The 17797-nt window shown below is 41.2% G+C and overlaps 1 protein-coding gene across 7 annotated transcripts in view; it reads left to right on the top strand.

The window, feature by feature from the left end:
• Positions 1–17057, top strand: part of DUS2 (dihydrouridine synthase 2) — a 79722-nt gene extending 62665 nt beyond the window's left edge. For 4 of the 7 annotated variants that reach the window (XM_075940318.2, XM_075940317.2, XM_075940316.2 and 1 more), the window contains 3 exons: positions 1968–2055; positions 5151–5224; positions 7764–17057. In XM_075940318.2, coding sequence (XP_075796433.1) covers positions 1968–2055; positions 5151–5224; positions 7764–8004 — 403 coding nt within the window. In that variant the 3' untranslated portion in view covers positions 8005–17057. Of the gene's footprint in view, positions 1–1967; positions 2056–5150; positions 5225–7036; positions 7663–7763 lie in introns of those variants that run through there. The other 3 variants (XR_012906751.2, XR_012906752.2, XM_075940319.2) reach the window with 3 other exon arrangements.
• The last annotated feature ends 740 nt before the right edge of the window (positions 17058–17797 follow it).

Raw genomic sequence — 17797 nt, 5'->3', positions numbered from 1 at the left:
GTGAGTGCTGCTGCACGCCTCTGGGAAGGAGGTGGGCGGACTTAGAATTCTTTGTGCACAGCCATGCAGGTACATGCCCTAGAGCAGTGGTCCCCAACCTTTTAGGGCTTCCGGGCGCCTGGGGGCAGTGCCGCTCACATGCCATGTATCCAGGGGTGGGGCCATACATGCGCCGTGAGCAGGGCCAGATTAAAGATGGGGGCTAGCTGGGCAGCTGCCCAGGGCGCCAACCTACTGGGGAGGGGGGGCTGATAGCAGCTGTAAGGGGTGCCATGCGCCTGGCCACGCAGCGCCCCTTTGAGCTGCAATCAGGTGCCGCATGCCCGATTGCAGCTGTAAGGTGTGCAGCGCACCATGGGGCAGCGCCGCGCATGCGTCGCACGTCCGCTGCCCGGGGCGCACGAATGGCTCGAGCCACTCCTGCCATGCCCAGGGCTCGGGGCACAAGAATGGCTTGGGCTAGCCCTGGTCACTCAGCGGGTGTACACAAATGCCCCGGTGGGCACCATGGCGCCCGCAGGCGCCACGTTGGGGACCACTGCCCTAGACGGAACTTAACAGTCGGGGATGGCCAAAAGAGCCCTATTAAGTGCTGTACTGAGCCGTATTTGGCTCGCAAGCCATTGGTTGCCAACCCCTGTTAGAGAACCTTCTTGGCTAAACTTTGTATGAGGAGACTCTATCCATATCAACTCATATATTAAATAGTACAGTATGTAAACTGATTATAAGAAATGTCAGGCACACATAAAAGAATGTGAACATTGATCTAAACAAAGCTGTTTTTTGTGTTAAAACTTTATAGAGTTTAATTATCTGTAATGAAATTTAATTCAGATATATACTTTTCTAAATACTGTATTTTTTTCTGATGACACATGCACAAAGTGCATAGTAATAAATAGCCTCAAAATGCTTTTTCTTCTAAGAAAATATTTTTGAAGCTGTATCTGGTTAGTGATTCATTCTCATGAAACTACTTCTCTTAAACCTATGTGCTCTGCAGGAGCAAACACATTATTTTTCCTTAATATGTACAGGGAATCTTCAGAAGATGTCTCCAGGTATTTCCTGAGACATTAAATTGAAGAACTGCGAGAATCACAGTTTGTAAACATTTTTATTTATCTAAGATTGCCTAATTTAAAAGTGATACTGCAAAATAGTTTTTGTTCTACTTTGTTTACTCAACATCTTGAATAACCTGTCTGTCTTGTACCACAGGTTAAGGGTATTGCATAAGATGCTTTTCAAAGATACACTCTAAGCATTCAAACTCAGCTGGAGTATAATATGACTCCTTAAAGATTGAGCACAATATCTCTGTAGTATTTATATTTTCTGCCTATGTCCTAGGAACTATACTCCCTCTTAAACAGTTGAAGCAATGTCTACCTTTCCTATGTATCTGGAAATGCTACTGTTTTTATTATAGAACCAAACTCATTCTTCTAACCTAACCTTTTTTTAATAATAAATTAATACCCGAAAAAGTTTTTAAATCACTATTGGAAAATATTTATGGGTAATTATCAAGAAAAATGGTAAGTGGTCAAAAAAAACGTGTATTGTGGCTTGTCAGTATCAGTCAGAAACTCAGCAGAATGCAGGTTATTTGAACTTTCCTATCAGTAAGTACCTTGTCACTGCTTGTATAACTGCACTTAGTGAAGGTGGGAGATTGTTAGTAAGGAACCAATATGTAATATTAGATTTTAGAAACTAATTTAAAAATGTATTAATGGAACAATGATCTGAGAGAGGGGTGGGAGCTCCATCACTTGAGAGTTTTAAAATTAGACTGGGAAAAAAAGCTAGTAAAAATATGATCGTAATCAATCCTACATTGATAGAGAGATTGCTTGTCTCAGTTAACATATGTCTGTCCAATAGTCATTTTCTGTACAAACTTATTCATTACAAATTGTGGGATTATTTGTATTTCATTTTTTTCTTTTTCTGCCTAGGCGAGACTATCCACCACAGATTACTCCCAAAATGTATCTCTTGGAATGGTGCAGGAAAGAGAAGCACCCTCAACCTGTTTATGAAACTGTGAGTCTCTCCGTTTCTCAGCAAAAGTATAAGGCAGATCCTTAGGCAAAACATTTATGTCATAGTTTTACTGAGGATTATCAGGAAACTGTGAATTGATTGATTTGAAACAAGATTATCTCAAAGTTTAAAATGCTTTTTTTATTTTCAAACTGGAGTTTTGTTGATACCGTAGCTAGACTGCTTAGAATGGACACGCCCACATAATTTACAGAGAATTAGAACAAATTAAAAATTAGAACACATTTCTGCAGCGTAGAACCTTTCCTCTTTAGTTGTGAAATTTGACCTCCCTTAAAAATCCACTGAAAGTGGCCTTTACTTTTCTGTATAAAATTAGTTAATTCCTTTCTTATTGATGATAGAGAGGAATTCCCAGTATTGGAAGCTTCTCCCTTACAATTCCGTGCATCTCAATTCTGACCTGAAATTCTTCTCACTACCCCTTCCCCTCGAGTAGGTGCCTCAAGTGGAAATTGTCAATTGTGAGGTAATTTTGTAATACACAGAGCTGGGGATATGAATGAAACTATCACATTTATTACTTATATTTCACTGAGCCTACATTTGAACTCTTTCCTGTATAGACAAAAGAAGTACTGTCTTAACTTCGGTGGGCCACCAGGTCTTATGTCCAGATTATAAACATGTTTAAATACACTAATAGCATTTTTTAAAATGCCATTTTCCTGTAAAAATGTGTGAACTGCTTGTCTGAATTTTCCTTTTGTCTCTGTGGAAAGGAGGGGATGGATTGCACCCTCAGCAAGTTTGCGGATGACACTAAGCTGGGGCGAGAGGTAGATACGCTTAAGGGCAGAGATAGGGTCCAGAATGACTTAGACAAATTGGAGGCCACAAGAAATCTGATGAGGTTCAACAAGGACAAGTGTAGAGTCCTGCACTTGGGACGGAAGAATCCGAAGCATAGTTACAGGCTGGGGACCAACCAGTTAAGTAACAGTTCTGCAGAAAGGATCCTGGGGGTTACAGTGGATGAGAAGCTGGATATGAGTCAACAGTTTGCCCTTGTAGCCAAGAAGGCTAATGGCACATTAGGTCGCATTAAGAGGAGCATTGCCAGCAGATCCAGAGATGTTGTTATTTCCCTTGATTCGGCTTTGGTGAGGCCACATCTGGAGTACTGTGTCCTGTTCTGGGCCCCCCCACTACAAAAAGGATGTGGACGCATTGGAGAGGGTCCAGCGGAGGGCAACCAAAATGATTAGGGGGCTGGAGCATATGACTTATGAGAAGAGGCTGAGGGACTTGGGGCTGTTTAGTCTGCAGAAGTGAAGAGTGAGGGGGGATTTGATAGCAGCCTTCAACTTCCTGAAGGGAGGTCAAAGAGGATGGAGAGAGGCTGTTCTCAGTAGTGACAGATGGTAGAACAAGGAGCAATGGTCTCAAGTTGTGGTGGGAGAGGTCCAGGTTGGATATTAGGAAAAGCTATTTCACTAGGAGGGTGGTGAAGCACTGGAATGGGTTACCTAGGGAAGTAGTGGAGTCTCCATCCCTAGAGGTGTTTAAGTCTTGGCTTGACAAAGCCCTGGCCAGGTTGATTTAGTTGGAATTGGTCCTGCCTAGAGCAGGGGGCTGGACTTGACGACCTTCTGAGGTCTCTTCCAGTTCTATGATTCTATGAAAGGGATGATAAATTACACTATATCTAATATTGAAAAGCTAAATGAGACGTGGAATATTAGAATGCAGCACCACTGAATTCCTAGAATTGTGTTCATTCTTGCTTATGTCATCTAGGATGTCACAAATCTGCTTTTTCTTTTCTGTCTGGGCAGCAGCAATTTTTGCGACTGCTGTGGTAGATAAACAAGAAAAGAATGTTTACAAAAAGAGAGCTAATAACTGTTACAAAAGAACATCTTGATTTCATAATTCCAGCAGACCATGCCATAAGTGCTATGCCAAGTAGATAGTGTTTATAGAATCTGGTTTCTAAGGCTACATCTACACTGCATATCAATTTCGAAATAAGCTATTCCGGAATAGTTATTCCAAAACGGCTTATTTCAGTACAGCACGTCTACGCTGCAGGGAAGCCTCAAAATTAGTCTGAGGCAGGCTTCCCTAATGTATATATGCTTTCTCATTTAGAGCCCCAGGAGGCTCTGGGGAGGAATAATTTAGATTTGCCCTGGTGAGGGGCTATTTCAAAATAGCACTGGGGAGCATCTACACCAGCCTTATTTCAAAACAGCTAAATAATGAATTTTGAAGTGTGAAGGCTTAAAATGTTAATTGTGTTACATGCTCCTAGAGCAGGGACAGGCAAGATACGGCCTGGGAGCCAGATGCAGCCCACCAAGCTTTTTAATCCAGCCCAAGGCCCACCATTGGGCACTGAGCAGCACCACATTGCTCAAAGTGGCTAGCTGCTTCATGTGGCTCTCTGCACCATGGAGAGGGAGAAGGCAAGGGGAGGCTTTGTGTGCTGTCTGTACCCCCAGCACAATTTCCTGCCAGTGGAAACTGGGAGGTTGTGCTGGGGACAGGGACAGTGCATGAAGTCTTCCTACCCACCCACCCCCCAGTAAATGGTGCAGAAACACACATGGAACAACCAGTCACTTTGATCCTGGGGCTGCTGGCAACTGAGCTGCTGGCTGGGAGCTGGCTAGGTATGCACTTTCCAGCCAGAGACTGTCTCTGGTACCCCACACCCTCCTGTACCCCAAGTCCCTGCTCCAGGTTACCACCTAAGCCTTCTGTGCATGCACGTGCAGACATATACGCCACAACTCCTTCCCAGGCTCTGCCCCTGTTCCTACATCCCTCCCTCAGGCCAGAATCCTCACCTGCAACCATAGCCCTTCCTGGACCCTGTATCTCAATCTCCTGTCCCAGGCCATAACCCCCTCCTTCACCCAGTCTCTGTCCAGACCCTTCACTCCTTCCACAGTAAAGTGCAGCCCTCGACCACTTATCAGAATCTTGACGTGTCCCCATCAAAAATTATTGCTCATCCCTGTCCTACAGTAAAACCGAGACTAGGAAGTATTCTGTGGAATTGCTTTTTAAAAAAATATAGCTGTTTATATTAAGTTACTTATATCTTTAATCTCTCCTTTCTCTAGGTTCAAAGATCACTAGATAAATTATTCTGTTCAGTTGTTACAGTAGCTGAACAAAAATATAGATCAACTTTATGGTAAGTCTTCTCTGACGTGCTTTTGTGATGTATTGTTGGAAAGGCAACACTAACAGTGAGAGGAAAAATACTAAGTAAACTTTACTTTAAAGCTATAACTTTTGAAGGAAACAACTTGGAAAAGGTTTCTGCGGTTAACTGAGACATGTGCCAAGGGGGAAAGATTTCCGTAGTCAAGGGCCCTTCGCCCTTCATATCAGAAAGACTGTTTCTAGTAATGAGATCCTTAAAAGGTAAATGGTGTGTGGGCGTATATTTCCCCTAAGACAGTCCTCAGAGTGGCCTCAAATAAGGCAAAGATCTCTAACATTAAGAGTTTTAAATTGTGCTACTGGGAAAAACTGTTCCCCACCATTTCAGCTATGTGCTTAGCATGGAAAGCTTTGCAAAAGTGATGCCATACTCCTTATCTTACCCACTATTTTCATAAAATTACCTCAGGAAGTAAGGAATTTTTTAGGGGAAACTTGACCATTCTCATGACAATAACCTTTACCCAGCATCAAGACTTCTGTTTTTTCAAGATGGAGAGCAAAGAATCTGTTGGCAATTAGAGTTGAATGAATAACTGATCAGAAGAATTCTTCTGTTTGTTCTAGCCAATACTGTTTTTTATTTCCTTTGGGTCAGTTAACATTAACATTTTTGAAAGTAAATGGCAATATTACCAACTTTTGCTCCAGAACGGTGACAGAACTTGCTGGATTCATAAAGCGAAAAAGCTAGTTGCATATCAGCAGCATTCTGATTATACTAATCCCAGTATTTAGAATGTTATGTATCTGTTTCTTTGAACAAAGTCTTGTGCTTAACCTTATAACGAATATCAGATTGCATTAATTCAGTTGTTTTATAAAGTATATTTTAACAGAAACAGGTGTAAATTACAATATAGGAGATACAATGAAACAGACATACTATAATTAAATACATTGACTATAAAATATCTTTATATTTGTATAACAAGTCAGATTTATTTCACTCCACTGCCCCTAGGCATTTTGTCCTCTGATTTGCACAGATTTTTCCATGTGTTTACTGGGAGCCACCTTTTCTGCTCTCTTTCTCTCTTTGAAGACGGGAGGAGTTTTTCCATTGATTAGAGTGGGAGCTAGATTGGTCCCTTAGTCCAAATTAGGAATATTTACAAATTCATATTTTGTAGATATTTTGCCTTATTGCACTATGAATAAATTCAGTAACTCAATGAATACATGAAATAAAGTGAAATAGTACATAAAGGCAACTAGATAGCAACTTTTAAATTTTATTTTACAAATAAAAGTGAGAGCAAGAGATCAGGTGTCTTGCTGGAAGCCACATATTGAATCAGTAGCTGCATCAATTGATGCACTAAGACTCCACAACAATATTTTATAGAAGAGTCTATTGATCATAGAAATGTTTGAGTTTCTCAGGCAGATACACCTAGGGTTCCATATAGTACAGGGGTGTGCAATAATTTTTTGCGGGAGACCACTCCAAGAATCTAGTAAGTGATTGCAGGCCATACTTTTTTACAATATTAATGGAGGAAGTATGGGGTCTGAGTTGGAGATTGGTGCAGAAAGGAGCTTGGGGTAGGAAATAGGGGTTAAGAAGGGAGGTGTGGAATCTGGGGGAGAGTTTGGGTGAAGGGGAGAGGGTTGTAATTCCAGGGGATTGGAGTGGAGGAGTGGTGGCAGGATCTTGGAGTGTGGATGCAGGAGTGGGTTATGACCTGGGGCAGGTGGTTGGTTTACAGCCAAGAGGATCTGACAGATTTTGCTGGGTACAAGGGCAGCAAGTGAAGCTTTCCCCCCACCCCCGCAGTGCAGAAAGCCACATGGAACAGCCAGCCACTTGAGCAGTCTGGGGCTGCTGGTAGGTAGTGAAGCTTGCCTGAGAGTGCTGCTGACCAGGAGTTGCTTAGGTAAGCACCTCCCGACCAGAGTCCTCTCCCGCGCCTATTCCCTCTCTCGAGCCCTGCACCCCAATCCCTTGACCCACTTAAACTCTCTGTATCCTCCTCTCCTGCGCCCCAGGTCACAATTCCCTCCCAGATACTGCGCCCATTCCTACATACCTCCCCCAGGTAAGAAACCTCTTCTGCACCTATACCCCGCTCCAAACCCTGCACCCTAGTCCCTTGCTTCAGGTCACAACCCCTTTCTTCACCTAAACTCCCTCTCAGACCCCATATTCTCTCCTGCACCCCATTCCCCTACCCCGAGCTCCCTTCTGCACTCAACCTCTTTCCTAGATCCCAAACCTCCTCCATAGAAAAGTGCAGCCCTTGACCACTTAACAAAATCTTGGCGTTGTCGCCCCTCCCCCATCAAAATGATAGCTTCCCTCCCCATCCCCCCCAGGTTTACAGCAACACAAGCATCTAAAAAAATGTGAATATGTCTCTGGAACTAAGCTTTTGTCTTCCATCTGTTAGGCTGTCATAAGTATTGCAGAGACAGGAAATGGATTATTTCAGGCATGCAACACTGTGCTTGGCAGTATGCAAGCTTTGCATCTGCTTTTACCTGTGCTCTGTCTTACTCTTCAGGGACAAGTCAAAGAAGCTAGCAGAACAGGCTGCAGCTATAGTCTGTCTTAGGACATTGGGTCTCCCAGAGGGGAAGCTTAATGAGGGAGAAAACCACCTGATTAACAAACGCAAGAGAGAGAACCAGGAGCTATTAAACAACAAAGAACATGAAGATGACCTACTTGTTGAGGCCGCACATAAAAGAGCTCATGTTACTGAGAGAACTTCTGACTTCAGCTCTACTGAAGTGCCACGATAGCATGAAAAGCAAACATTCCACAACGGTGCAGCTACCAGTTCACTCCCTTTTTATATCCTGCTGTTACGTTTCATCTAGACTCAGTCGGAGACAGATAAACTGCCTGATTCTGAAAAGCTACTGTACTGGGTAAATGTTTTTTCTCTTCTTTGCTTTGGTGCCTTTCAGACAGGATAAATTAATAGTCTGAATGAGAAGATGATCCCATCTTAAATTCTGTTTCAATAGCAAATATTTTCAATTAAACTTCTGAGGTGTTTTTGTTTAATATATTTTATAAGTAGAAAGAAGAATTTTAAAGGCACAAGAGAGAGGTTTTTAATAGATTGTTTCCAACTGTTGGAGTTTTGTTGTGGCTCCATTAACAGGGATAAGTATGTTAGAAATGGTCAGCTCTTGTCTGAAAATACCGGTAACAAAGTTATAACAGGTTGTGTTATGATCCCTAGAGGATTTTGTATGAAGAAGATATTAGAAACACAATTCATTGGTGATGAACTATACCAAAATGGCTTCCCAATTACAAATGTCTTTATTTTAAATGGAGGTGTCTACACTAAGCCATTGTTTTCTAATGGTACAGCTGTATTTAACTGGGATTATGTTTAGAGTTTTTAAATAAAAAAGGTGTACATGCTAATTAAAACAAGTACTACTCAAATATCTGAATTGTAATAAATCTGCATAGTTTGCATTTAACTGAAAAATAATTGCAGTTCATTTCCTACCTTGTAGACTGCAGTAAAAATAGTTTTAAAAGCTTCTTTCAGAACTAAATGTTCCAGTTTCACACAATGATTTTAGTCACAGAACACTTACTTCAGAGCAGTGGCATACTTTGTAGTCCAATTAATAAAACATAAACTTTAGGAATAACCATTTCCCCACTGAGAGTCATGTCTGAAGCAGAAGCTTCTGTAAAGGCTGTTTTTAGGCAGTTATGAGGAATGGTCATGCAAATACTATTAACAGAATCTGGTTCATTCCCTGAGTTTTGCTGGCAGAATGCAGGTTGCAAAGCACAGTGATAAGAAGCAACACAAATTGTCTGCAATCCAGCTCTGCATCCTCAGTTGTGTGGGAAGGCATAACTAGGATACCTGTGAAGTCCACTGGAGCTCTTCTGGATCACCAAACATAACTGCCTAGAAGAAAAGCTTATGGCATGTTGCGGAATCACCATCTATGCTACCATCCACTTCCAAGGAAGAAACTGCCTCAATGGAAAGTGCAAACTACAAATCCTGCACCTCTGGGAGAATGTGTGTATCGCCCCTCCCTGCCCTCACCCCCACCCCCAAGTCTGACCCAAACTAATGTCTTGATTCTCTTAGTTTAAATAAAATGTGTGTCCTGAAGTGTTATGTCCCTGGAGGAGGGTGCTGGCTGACAGTAGATTCAAGGTGACTTTCAACAGTTACACCTTAATGTGGTCTCTTCGTTCCCATTTGCTATGACATTCCCCTCAGGAGGCTGAGGGATTGGAAAGCCAAAGGACATCCTGTCATTAGGGAGCAGCCTTTGAAATTCAGCTGCCTCACTTCTCTCTCCCTCTGAATCTTAGTTTATTCAAAGGGTCTGTGTGCCTTATGATACCTTTGCATACACATGCTTGTCCTCCTCCATAAGTAAAATGTAAACCTCTTGTGACATAATTTTAGGTCATATTGTGTTTGCGTGTCAAAAATAATAGTAACTTTAAAGCCAGGAAATTTATGGCGCTTTGGGCCTGCACAATACTCACGTGCGCCTTAGTCTCACTGCTGCTTTCATCACTCCCCTCCCCCGTACTGACTTCCTTTGCAGTGCCTGGAGAAGTCATTAGCAGAAGGTTTGCAGTTGAAGGTGAGGAACTTTTCAGGATGGAGGCCTAAGGGCCATAGCCTGTGTTGCAGTGCTTTCACACCACTTTCTTGTCCTGGCAATTGGCCCTGTGTGACACCTGCACAAGGTGCACTTCTCCTAGTGTAAATATCTCTGCTGGGAAATAGAATTATAAAGGAAACCACAGGTGGTCAGCATGCAGATGCATGTTAATGCTTTTACGTTACATTTCTGTGAATCAATTTGGGCTTGGTGGGAAAGGGACTCTTATGAGAGAGAGTGAATGTAAAAAATTAAACACAAGGAAGTAATAGAAGATCAGAGGATCTTAATTCAACTTCCAAAGAAAATACAATCAGTGCTTTTAGTGTGCAACTACAAAACATATATTGTAATTTGGCTGAATCAAACTGAAGTGTCATTTGAAATGAATATGTTAAATTGTTTAGCTGACCGTACTTAGTGTTTAAATAACTGCCTGATCACAGATCATCAATTTATTTATCTAGTATAACAATTATATAAGTAACTACAGTTAGTTGAATAATATATATTTATGGTAAGATAAGTGGTATAGCATCTATGAACAAGAAAGTGAGTTGCTGCTTTGCTAGAATGAATAATTCAGGCTAAAATTAGGCATTCATATAAATTAAAAATGGTCAGAAAAGGGGCGCATACAAAGTGTGATTTATGCTTCCCTTTGATCCTCACCGTAGGTCAGGAAAAGCAACTAATGGGAATCTGTAAGGGTTTATCTACACTGGCAGGTTACTTTGTTGTACCTTTCTTGCTCAAGGGTGTGAAAAAACACCCATTGTGCACCAATGTAAACAGCTGTACAATGCAAACAGACAAAGCCTTAAACATGTTTTGAAGAGAGTTCTTTAACTGCCCCATGGTTTAGACTTCAAGGGCATGACCAGCAGTGCACACCAAAGTGTCTATGCTGTAACTTCGCTATGTGCACTCTGTGGATACAAACTAAAAGGTTCCTAGTTTGCATTAATATCTTTCTTTTTGAAAAGGACTATGTTAATGTGAACAGAGAGCCTTTTAGTTCATGCCTGCAACATCCACCCAGGAGAGTTACAGTGCAGCATTTTGGTGCACACTGCTGTTCACACCCTTCTAGTATGCAGGGCAGCACGGACGAGACTTAGTTGCTTTTCCGCTACTTTTCTTCTAACCCACTATACCCTGTTGTGTTGCTTTTTGCACCGTTCTCATCATTGAATTCAGACTAGATACATCTGTGATAGTGCCCCCTGCATGTAGCAGATCTGAGGTTTGCTCTTGATCTTAAAAGAGGTTCTTTTGGGGGGAATAAAATTCCTTTTAGAGACTGTTCTATTCAAAGTATTGAATTGGAATTTTATCTTTTGTTATAAAAAGAAATTATATGTGAATTAATAAAACCTGACCATGGCTCATCCATAATGGAACTTGTCATTTATATTTTCTGAATTCTCTCTTGGCTAAAATAATGGATCTCTTTTTGTGTATCCCTTATATAAACTGGAGATGGCAGATGTTCTTTGTGCAAATTCCAGGTCATGTACTAATGTATCTTAGCAGTACAGCTTCTGCACTACTATATTCTTGCATAAGATGGCAAACCAGACCACAGCTTGAATTTTAAGAAAAAATTTACCACCAATCATAAGAAATTGTCTGCTTAATTTAGTGTGGCCATGCTATATGAATATGATAGATAATATTGACAGAAGTTATTCTCTGTTGTAAATATTTGTTAAATGAATGTCACTACTAAATTGTACTTAGAATTTAATGAAGCAATTGTTCTTTTCTGTCAAAAGATTAAAAAAAATACAAACAGCCGTGCTCAAGTCTTGACACTAGGATCAGAAAATATAGGTAACAATACCCTGCCAAATGTGTGGATTAACTGTACAGGATCTCAGCGTAGGGAGCAATCTATCCCCATTCCATCCCTTTATGTACTCTGTTTATTTCTAACATGAATGGGAATGTAAAAGTGTTCTTCTTCTGAGTCTTTTAGCTTGGATGCTTCCAAGTTGGAGACTACCTCCTGAGACCTTATTGGTGGAATGCTTTTTGGAATGTTCCAAGCTCCACACCCAACCCCACCCTGGAATGTGAGGTTAAATGTTGGTGGCACACAGAGTTTGAATATTTAAATTGTAGAGTTCCCTCATACTGCAGTTTGAGAGAGCTGGCAAGGATCAGCTCAGCTGCTGTCTGAGTCAAAGAGCAAAGATGCTTGTGAGTTTTATTCCCCTCCGCCCCCTTCGGAGTGGAGGTTCACTTACCCACTATAGCCCGCAGAGGAGCAGTTTTCAAAAGGTTTTACCCAGCAAGCCTGTAACTTGTCACAAGCAGGTGCTGGCTTGTTAAAGACAGCCTCCTTCACAAAAATATTTTGTCACTTGTTTTGTGACAGTGTCTGAAGGGATGTCTGCATTGCAATAAAACTCCCTTGACTGGCCCTGGTCATCTGACTCGGTCTCACAGGGCGTGGGCTCTCAAGCTCAGGCTGCAGCCGGGGCTCTGGGACCTTTCCACATAGGCTTTAAAGTCCGGTGTCTGGCCCTAGCGTCAACATTTGTGTGATAATATTATAACCAAGCATCTCAATCCATATAAGCCCAAGTCAGCTGACCCCGGAGAGCCACAGGTGTTTTACCACAATGTAGACATACTCTGAGAGACTAATCAGCATGTGAAATGGAGCATGTTTGTAATGGGGTTTGCAAAAGGGATGAGGGGCAAGAGGAACTGTTCCACACTGGTGATGTGGCTTATAAAGTTAGTGGTGACCTCTCTGCTGCTTTACAAGAAGCTTATGTTTGAGTTTTACTCTATCAATGAGGACAGAGATGATGGAAAATAGCGAAGGCAACATGAGAAGCCTTTGAGAAGGAAATGCCTGTATTGCTGAACAACAGTTCCTTAGGTCAGTTAAGGACTGGCGTTAATCAGCTGCTAGGGAAGTCAAGACCAACCGTCCTTACTTGGAAAATAGTAACCTCAATGACTGTGAAATAGCAGACTGAAAAAATACATAGCATTCATGTTTGTGTATAATATTCACTTGACTGGCAAATAACGTGAGTGCCAGAGAGTTAATGGGAATCTGCCTGTTCAACATCCATTGAATCAATAAATTAATGCCTTCTCCCTGCCCCTTCTTAGGTGGGGAGGGGGGGGAGGAAGGGTCCATTTTCCTTGTTGTTTAGCATATTCTTGTCTCTTTCTGGCAAATCTCTTTTGTTATTCTTGTGTTGTTTTACAAAATACTGTGTTGTGACATACTTTGTTCACTCTGAATTGGTTTTTCATTTTTGTCATTTCAAACCAAATGATGTATCTACTCCAGATTTTGTGTGATTATATGAAAGATGGGGTTGCTGGTTTACTGTTTTAAAAGTTTCTTTGTATCTGGAGATTGTGGAGTGGGGGTGAAATGGTGATCATGTAATCTTGGGCATGTATGGCTGGTTGGTATTCTAGGTGCAGTGGATGGAACATGACCTGGACAGAAATCTGCAATCTTGATTTGTAGCCACTAGTCTTAGTGCTGTGCACATATATCTAACTGCTTGATGATAATGTCTTCGTTGATTATACAAAATATTAATACATGCACTGCTTTCAGTAGGAATTTTGGGCCAAATGTAAATTTGCATATGCCAGTGCTAATGAAGCAAAATGTTGGTCATTTTAACCCAGCTCTAATCCTGGACTGTGGCTGTAGTATTTTGTTTTTCTTTGAACTTTGAAAATGAGCTAACACAGTGCATATATCTCTATAAGGGGTTAAGGAATAGTCCTAAGAAAGGGAAGGATAGAAGAACTTGAGAAAGGAGTCTTGAGGATGTGGAAGCTGGTGTTGGGCAGAAGAGTGGTCAGGGAATACTGCAGCCACAGTAGCCACAGAGTGAAAACTCCTGCAGCCATCTAGGAGCTCCAGTAGCCAAAACTAAGGAGCACAGGAAGGGGAGCCTTCCGTCTGGGCTTCCCATTGGGTCTGCAGCAACTGGAATACATGCTGATCTCACGACGTTTGCAGGCTCTGCTTTGGCTGGGCAAGGGGTTCAGAAGACAAGTGCTCCAAAGTTTCTCCAATTCATAGAAGAGGGATTCTCTTCTGAAGTCTGCACTAAGGTGGTGTCCCTGTGCTAATTTCCAGATTATGACATTTCTTTTAAATTCTCATTTGTTGAAAATAAACTTGGGAAACTCCGTATAAATATTACGCATGAGCCACATTTAACATTGCATGCATAATCTGAACGCTGCCCTTGAACATACAATTTTTAATTGTCACATTTCTGAAAACAATAGATTTTAACATTTTTGCTGAACTACTTTCAGTAGGAATTTTGGGCCAAATGTAAATTTGTATATGCCTCTGTTCTGTGCATGTTAGACAGCCATTGAAAGTCATTTATATAAAAAGTACATCAACTATACTTTCACAACATTGTTCAGATTTCATAAAATAGAGCAATAAGAATATGCTGGCATACATAGGATGCATAAATTTGTACACGATGAACCTCTCTAGCCTGGCACCCTTGGGACCTGACTAGTGCTAAACCAGAGAATTTGCTAAACTACAGGAAATCAATAGTGTCTACCAACACTTCCACCTCTTACTGGGCTCTTAGAAGACATTTAGGGGTAAATTAGAGCTAAATAACAGCACAGAACACTTGAGAGCCAGGACTGGTGGCTGTAAACAAACTTCATGGAACCATGCAAAACTTGTCCACACCCATGATAAGTGGACATCTGGCTAACTACAATCATGCTGTACCAGGGAATGCTGGACTAGAGAGGTTCAACTCCAATCCACCTCATTTTCCTCTCTTCAAGAGGCGAAATCTTTCCCACCTGGATATGTAGGGTGCATAAGTTAACAGAAGTATGTACAAAGCTGCTTATTAGTGCACAAGTAAGTACTGGTCAGCTAGCATTCTGCATAGCCCAACGCACTATGTCCAAAGGGGGAACGGTGGTTCCATCATCCATCAGGTACATTTGCTACTCTTGGCATTAAGTGTTTTGATCAGAGCACTGAAAGGATTCCTGTCATGCCTCTTGCTGGCTTACTTTGTGATGAGTAGTCATGCAGTGGCAGGATTTTGAATGTGCCACATAAACCTGGCTCCTTGCCACTGCATATATCACAGATGTTTGGCCAAAGGTCTGTACTTTGAACACCCCTGGTTGGAAACAGCAGTGAAATGGTGAGACCCAAGCGCCCGCCAGAGTTATGGATGCATTAACATAATAGCAAATATATTTTTAAAAGTGAGTATTAAAAATGCCCTTTTCATATATGTATTACTTTTGAATAAATGTTTTAGTGCCTAAGCCAAGGTTTATTAGCCAATAGAAAAGCCTCCATTGACTCCAGTGGGCTTTGGCTTGGATTTAAATGTTAAGAAGTTTAACACTCCAATTTTCTTTTCATTCTCAGGAACAAGAAGGTAATGTGCATTATAAATGTAGTTCAATGCCTGTTATAGTTCTTTGAATCATTACATAAGACTTGGAGAATAATTATTTAAATAAAAGTTCTCTATCCATTTGTTTTAAGTGCTTTTGACATAACTTAAAAATACAAATACAAAAAACCTGCATTACAACAAAAGTACAGCCCTTACACCGCATATAACTCCCTATCTCACTTTGAAAATCGTAAGTTGAAACCACTCTCACTGTTATCCCCTCCCTCTATTGGATTAGGGCCAGATCTTAGACATAGTGTAGAGCATATGTAAACAGGTGGAAGCTAGATATATGTAAGGACCATCAAACACATGTGGTCTCAAAATAGTCTTAAAACAATTTAGTGTAACATAGTTCACTTTTAAAAGAGTAATTAGAATAATGTCTATCGTTTAGACTAAATTAGTTGGTATTTGATAAAACTCTTCTCTTTCCAACAACTCATCAACAAACCAAATAGGTCAAAAGTAGATTACATAGTTAAAGAGAAATTTAATATCAGTATCTGTTTCCTTTTAGTGGTGAATTACATATGCAGTCTACACAATATGAGATTTAGACAACATAAGATGCAGTTTTGAGTTGCAAATAGAGCGTGGGTATAAATTTATTATGTGCTTCATTGACATCACCCTAGGAGCTTGGAGTGCTTTATAATTGAAATAATAGTTGAATACAATTTAATGTGGGGAAACAATGGCATTGGAAAAGTTGTGATTTGTCTACTGTTACATAGTGGTTTAATGGCAGATGCAGACTTAACCTAGGAATCCTGTGCCCAAACACCATGCTCCGGAACAATGGTTCCCAACCTTTTCCATTCCTCCCTTCAATCAGGGCACCTTTTAGCAATATGGTTAAAATAAGGGTTATCACAGCCAATTTGAGAACCTATGTTGTAGAGGCTCTGATTAGTAGATTATACTGCCTACTGTCTTTCTTCCCCAAAGACCATGGCTGTGTCTAGACCGGCAAGATTTTCTGCAAAAGCACCTTGCTTTTGCGGAAAAACTTGCCAGCTGTCTACACTGGCTGCTTGAATTTCCACAAGAACACTGATGATCTCATGTAAGAAATCAGTGCTTCTTGTGGAAATACTATGCTGTTCCTGTTCGGGCAAAAAAGTCCTTTTGTGCAAAAGTGCCAGTGTAGACAGCTCAGATTTGTTTTGCGCAAAAAAGCCCTGATCGCGAAAATGGCGATTGGGGCTTTTTTGCGCAAAAGCGCGTCTAGATTGGCACGGATGCTTTTCCGGAAAAAGTGCTTTTGCGGAAAAGCGTCCATGCCAATCTAGACTCTCTTTTCTGCAAATACTTTTAACAGAAAACTTTTCCATTAAAAGCATTTGCGGAAAATCATGCCAGTCTAGACGTAGCCTACCAGTTGTATATGACCAAATCTTAAGGAAATAGATTCTACTTAGACTATGCAATGAATTGAATCGTGACATGGAAGGAAAAGGGTGAGATTGCTCTTAGAGTAACACGTCACCATGATTTGAAATAAAACCATAATTGCAGTTTGTGTATCTGCCTTCCTCTTTTGTAGCTCAGAATGAATCTTGTAGTGATTGCTGTGTATTTATTGTCAGTGTACCTAACAATATTGCTTGTGAATGATGTTATGGATTGTATGGCACAATTCAGTAAAAGAAATCTAGTTACTGTTAGACCTGAGAGCATCAGCCAGCCTATGTTGTGAACTAGTAAAGATTCATTTTATTCTGTAACATGAATCAGGAATTTTTTAAAAAGCATTTAATGAAAGTGGGGGGGGAACAATCATTTCCATTTCAGGTGTATATTTACCACTTGTGGCTTCACAGGTCAGTGTATGTGAAGCTGTGATTTCTTTTTAAATTCCCTCGTTGGGTGTAGTGGTAGGGGTAGTGCACTGATGTCATGAGGAATGTTGAGGTGGGATCACTGTTGAGTTTTCTGTGGATTGCAGAAGGAAGAAAGCATGGAATTATTGAACCCGCAGGAAGGGGGGTAGCAGGAGCCAGTGCTGGGGGGAGCTGGTTTCCCCCAGCTCTGGCTCTATGGTGCTGTTTTCACATACACACACCCCACCTCACCGCTGCCTCTGATACAAAGACCTATACGGCTTCCCCCCAGCCCAACCTTCACCCGCTGCCCAATAGAGTAGGCAGTTCCTGTCTACTTGACCCCTTGGCAGCGGCGTTCCAACTGACTAGTTTGGATCATTATGGAACAACTGCTAGAGACCAGTAATAGTTGACCTGAGTCAAAGAGAAAAAATCTGAAGAGATATTTTCTCCTCTCCCTGCCACCAGTTTATTTATTTCTCCTAACGTCTTAATTAAAAATCAAAACGATGTGTAAGCAAGTATAAGTGAAAGGGAGGCTTTCCAGAAAGAGCTGAAACATTTCCATGAAGTGAAGAATTAACCTCATCCTGTTAAAAAACAGCTTGCATCTTCTCCTATCAGTGCTAGGCCAGCACT

This window comes from Pelodiscus sinensis, chromosome 12 (genome assembly GCF_052426305.1).
Source record: "Pelodiscus sinensis isolate ZL-2025 chromosome 12, ASM5242630v1, whole genome shotgun sequence".
Classification (NCBI taxonomy): Eukaryota; Metazoa; Chordata; order Testudines; family Trionychidae; genus Pelodiscus; species Pelodiscus sinensis.
Note: the sequence above shows the minus strand (reverse complement) of the source record. Positions and strands in the feature narration are given on the sequence as shown.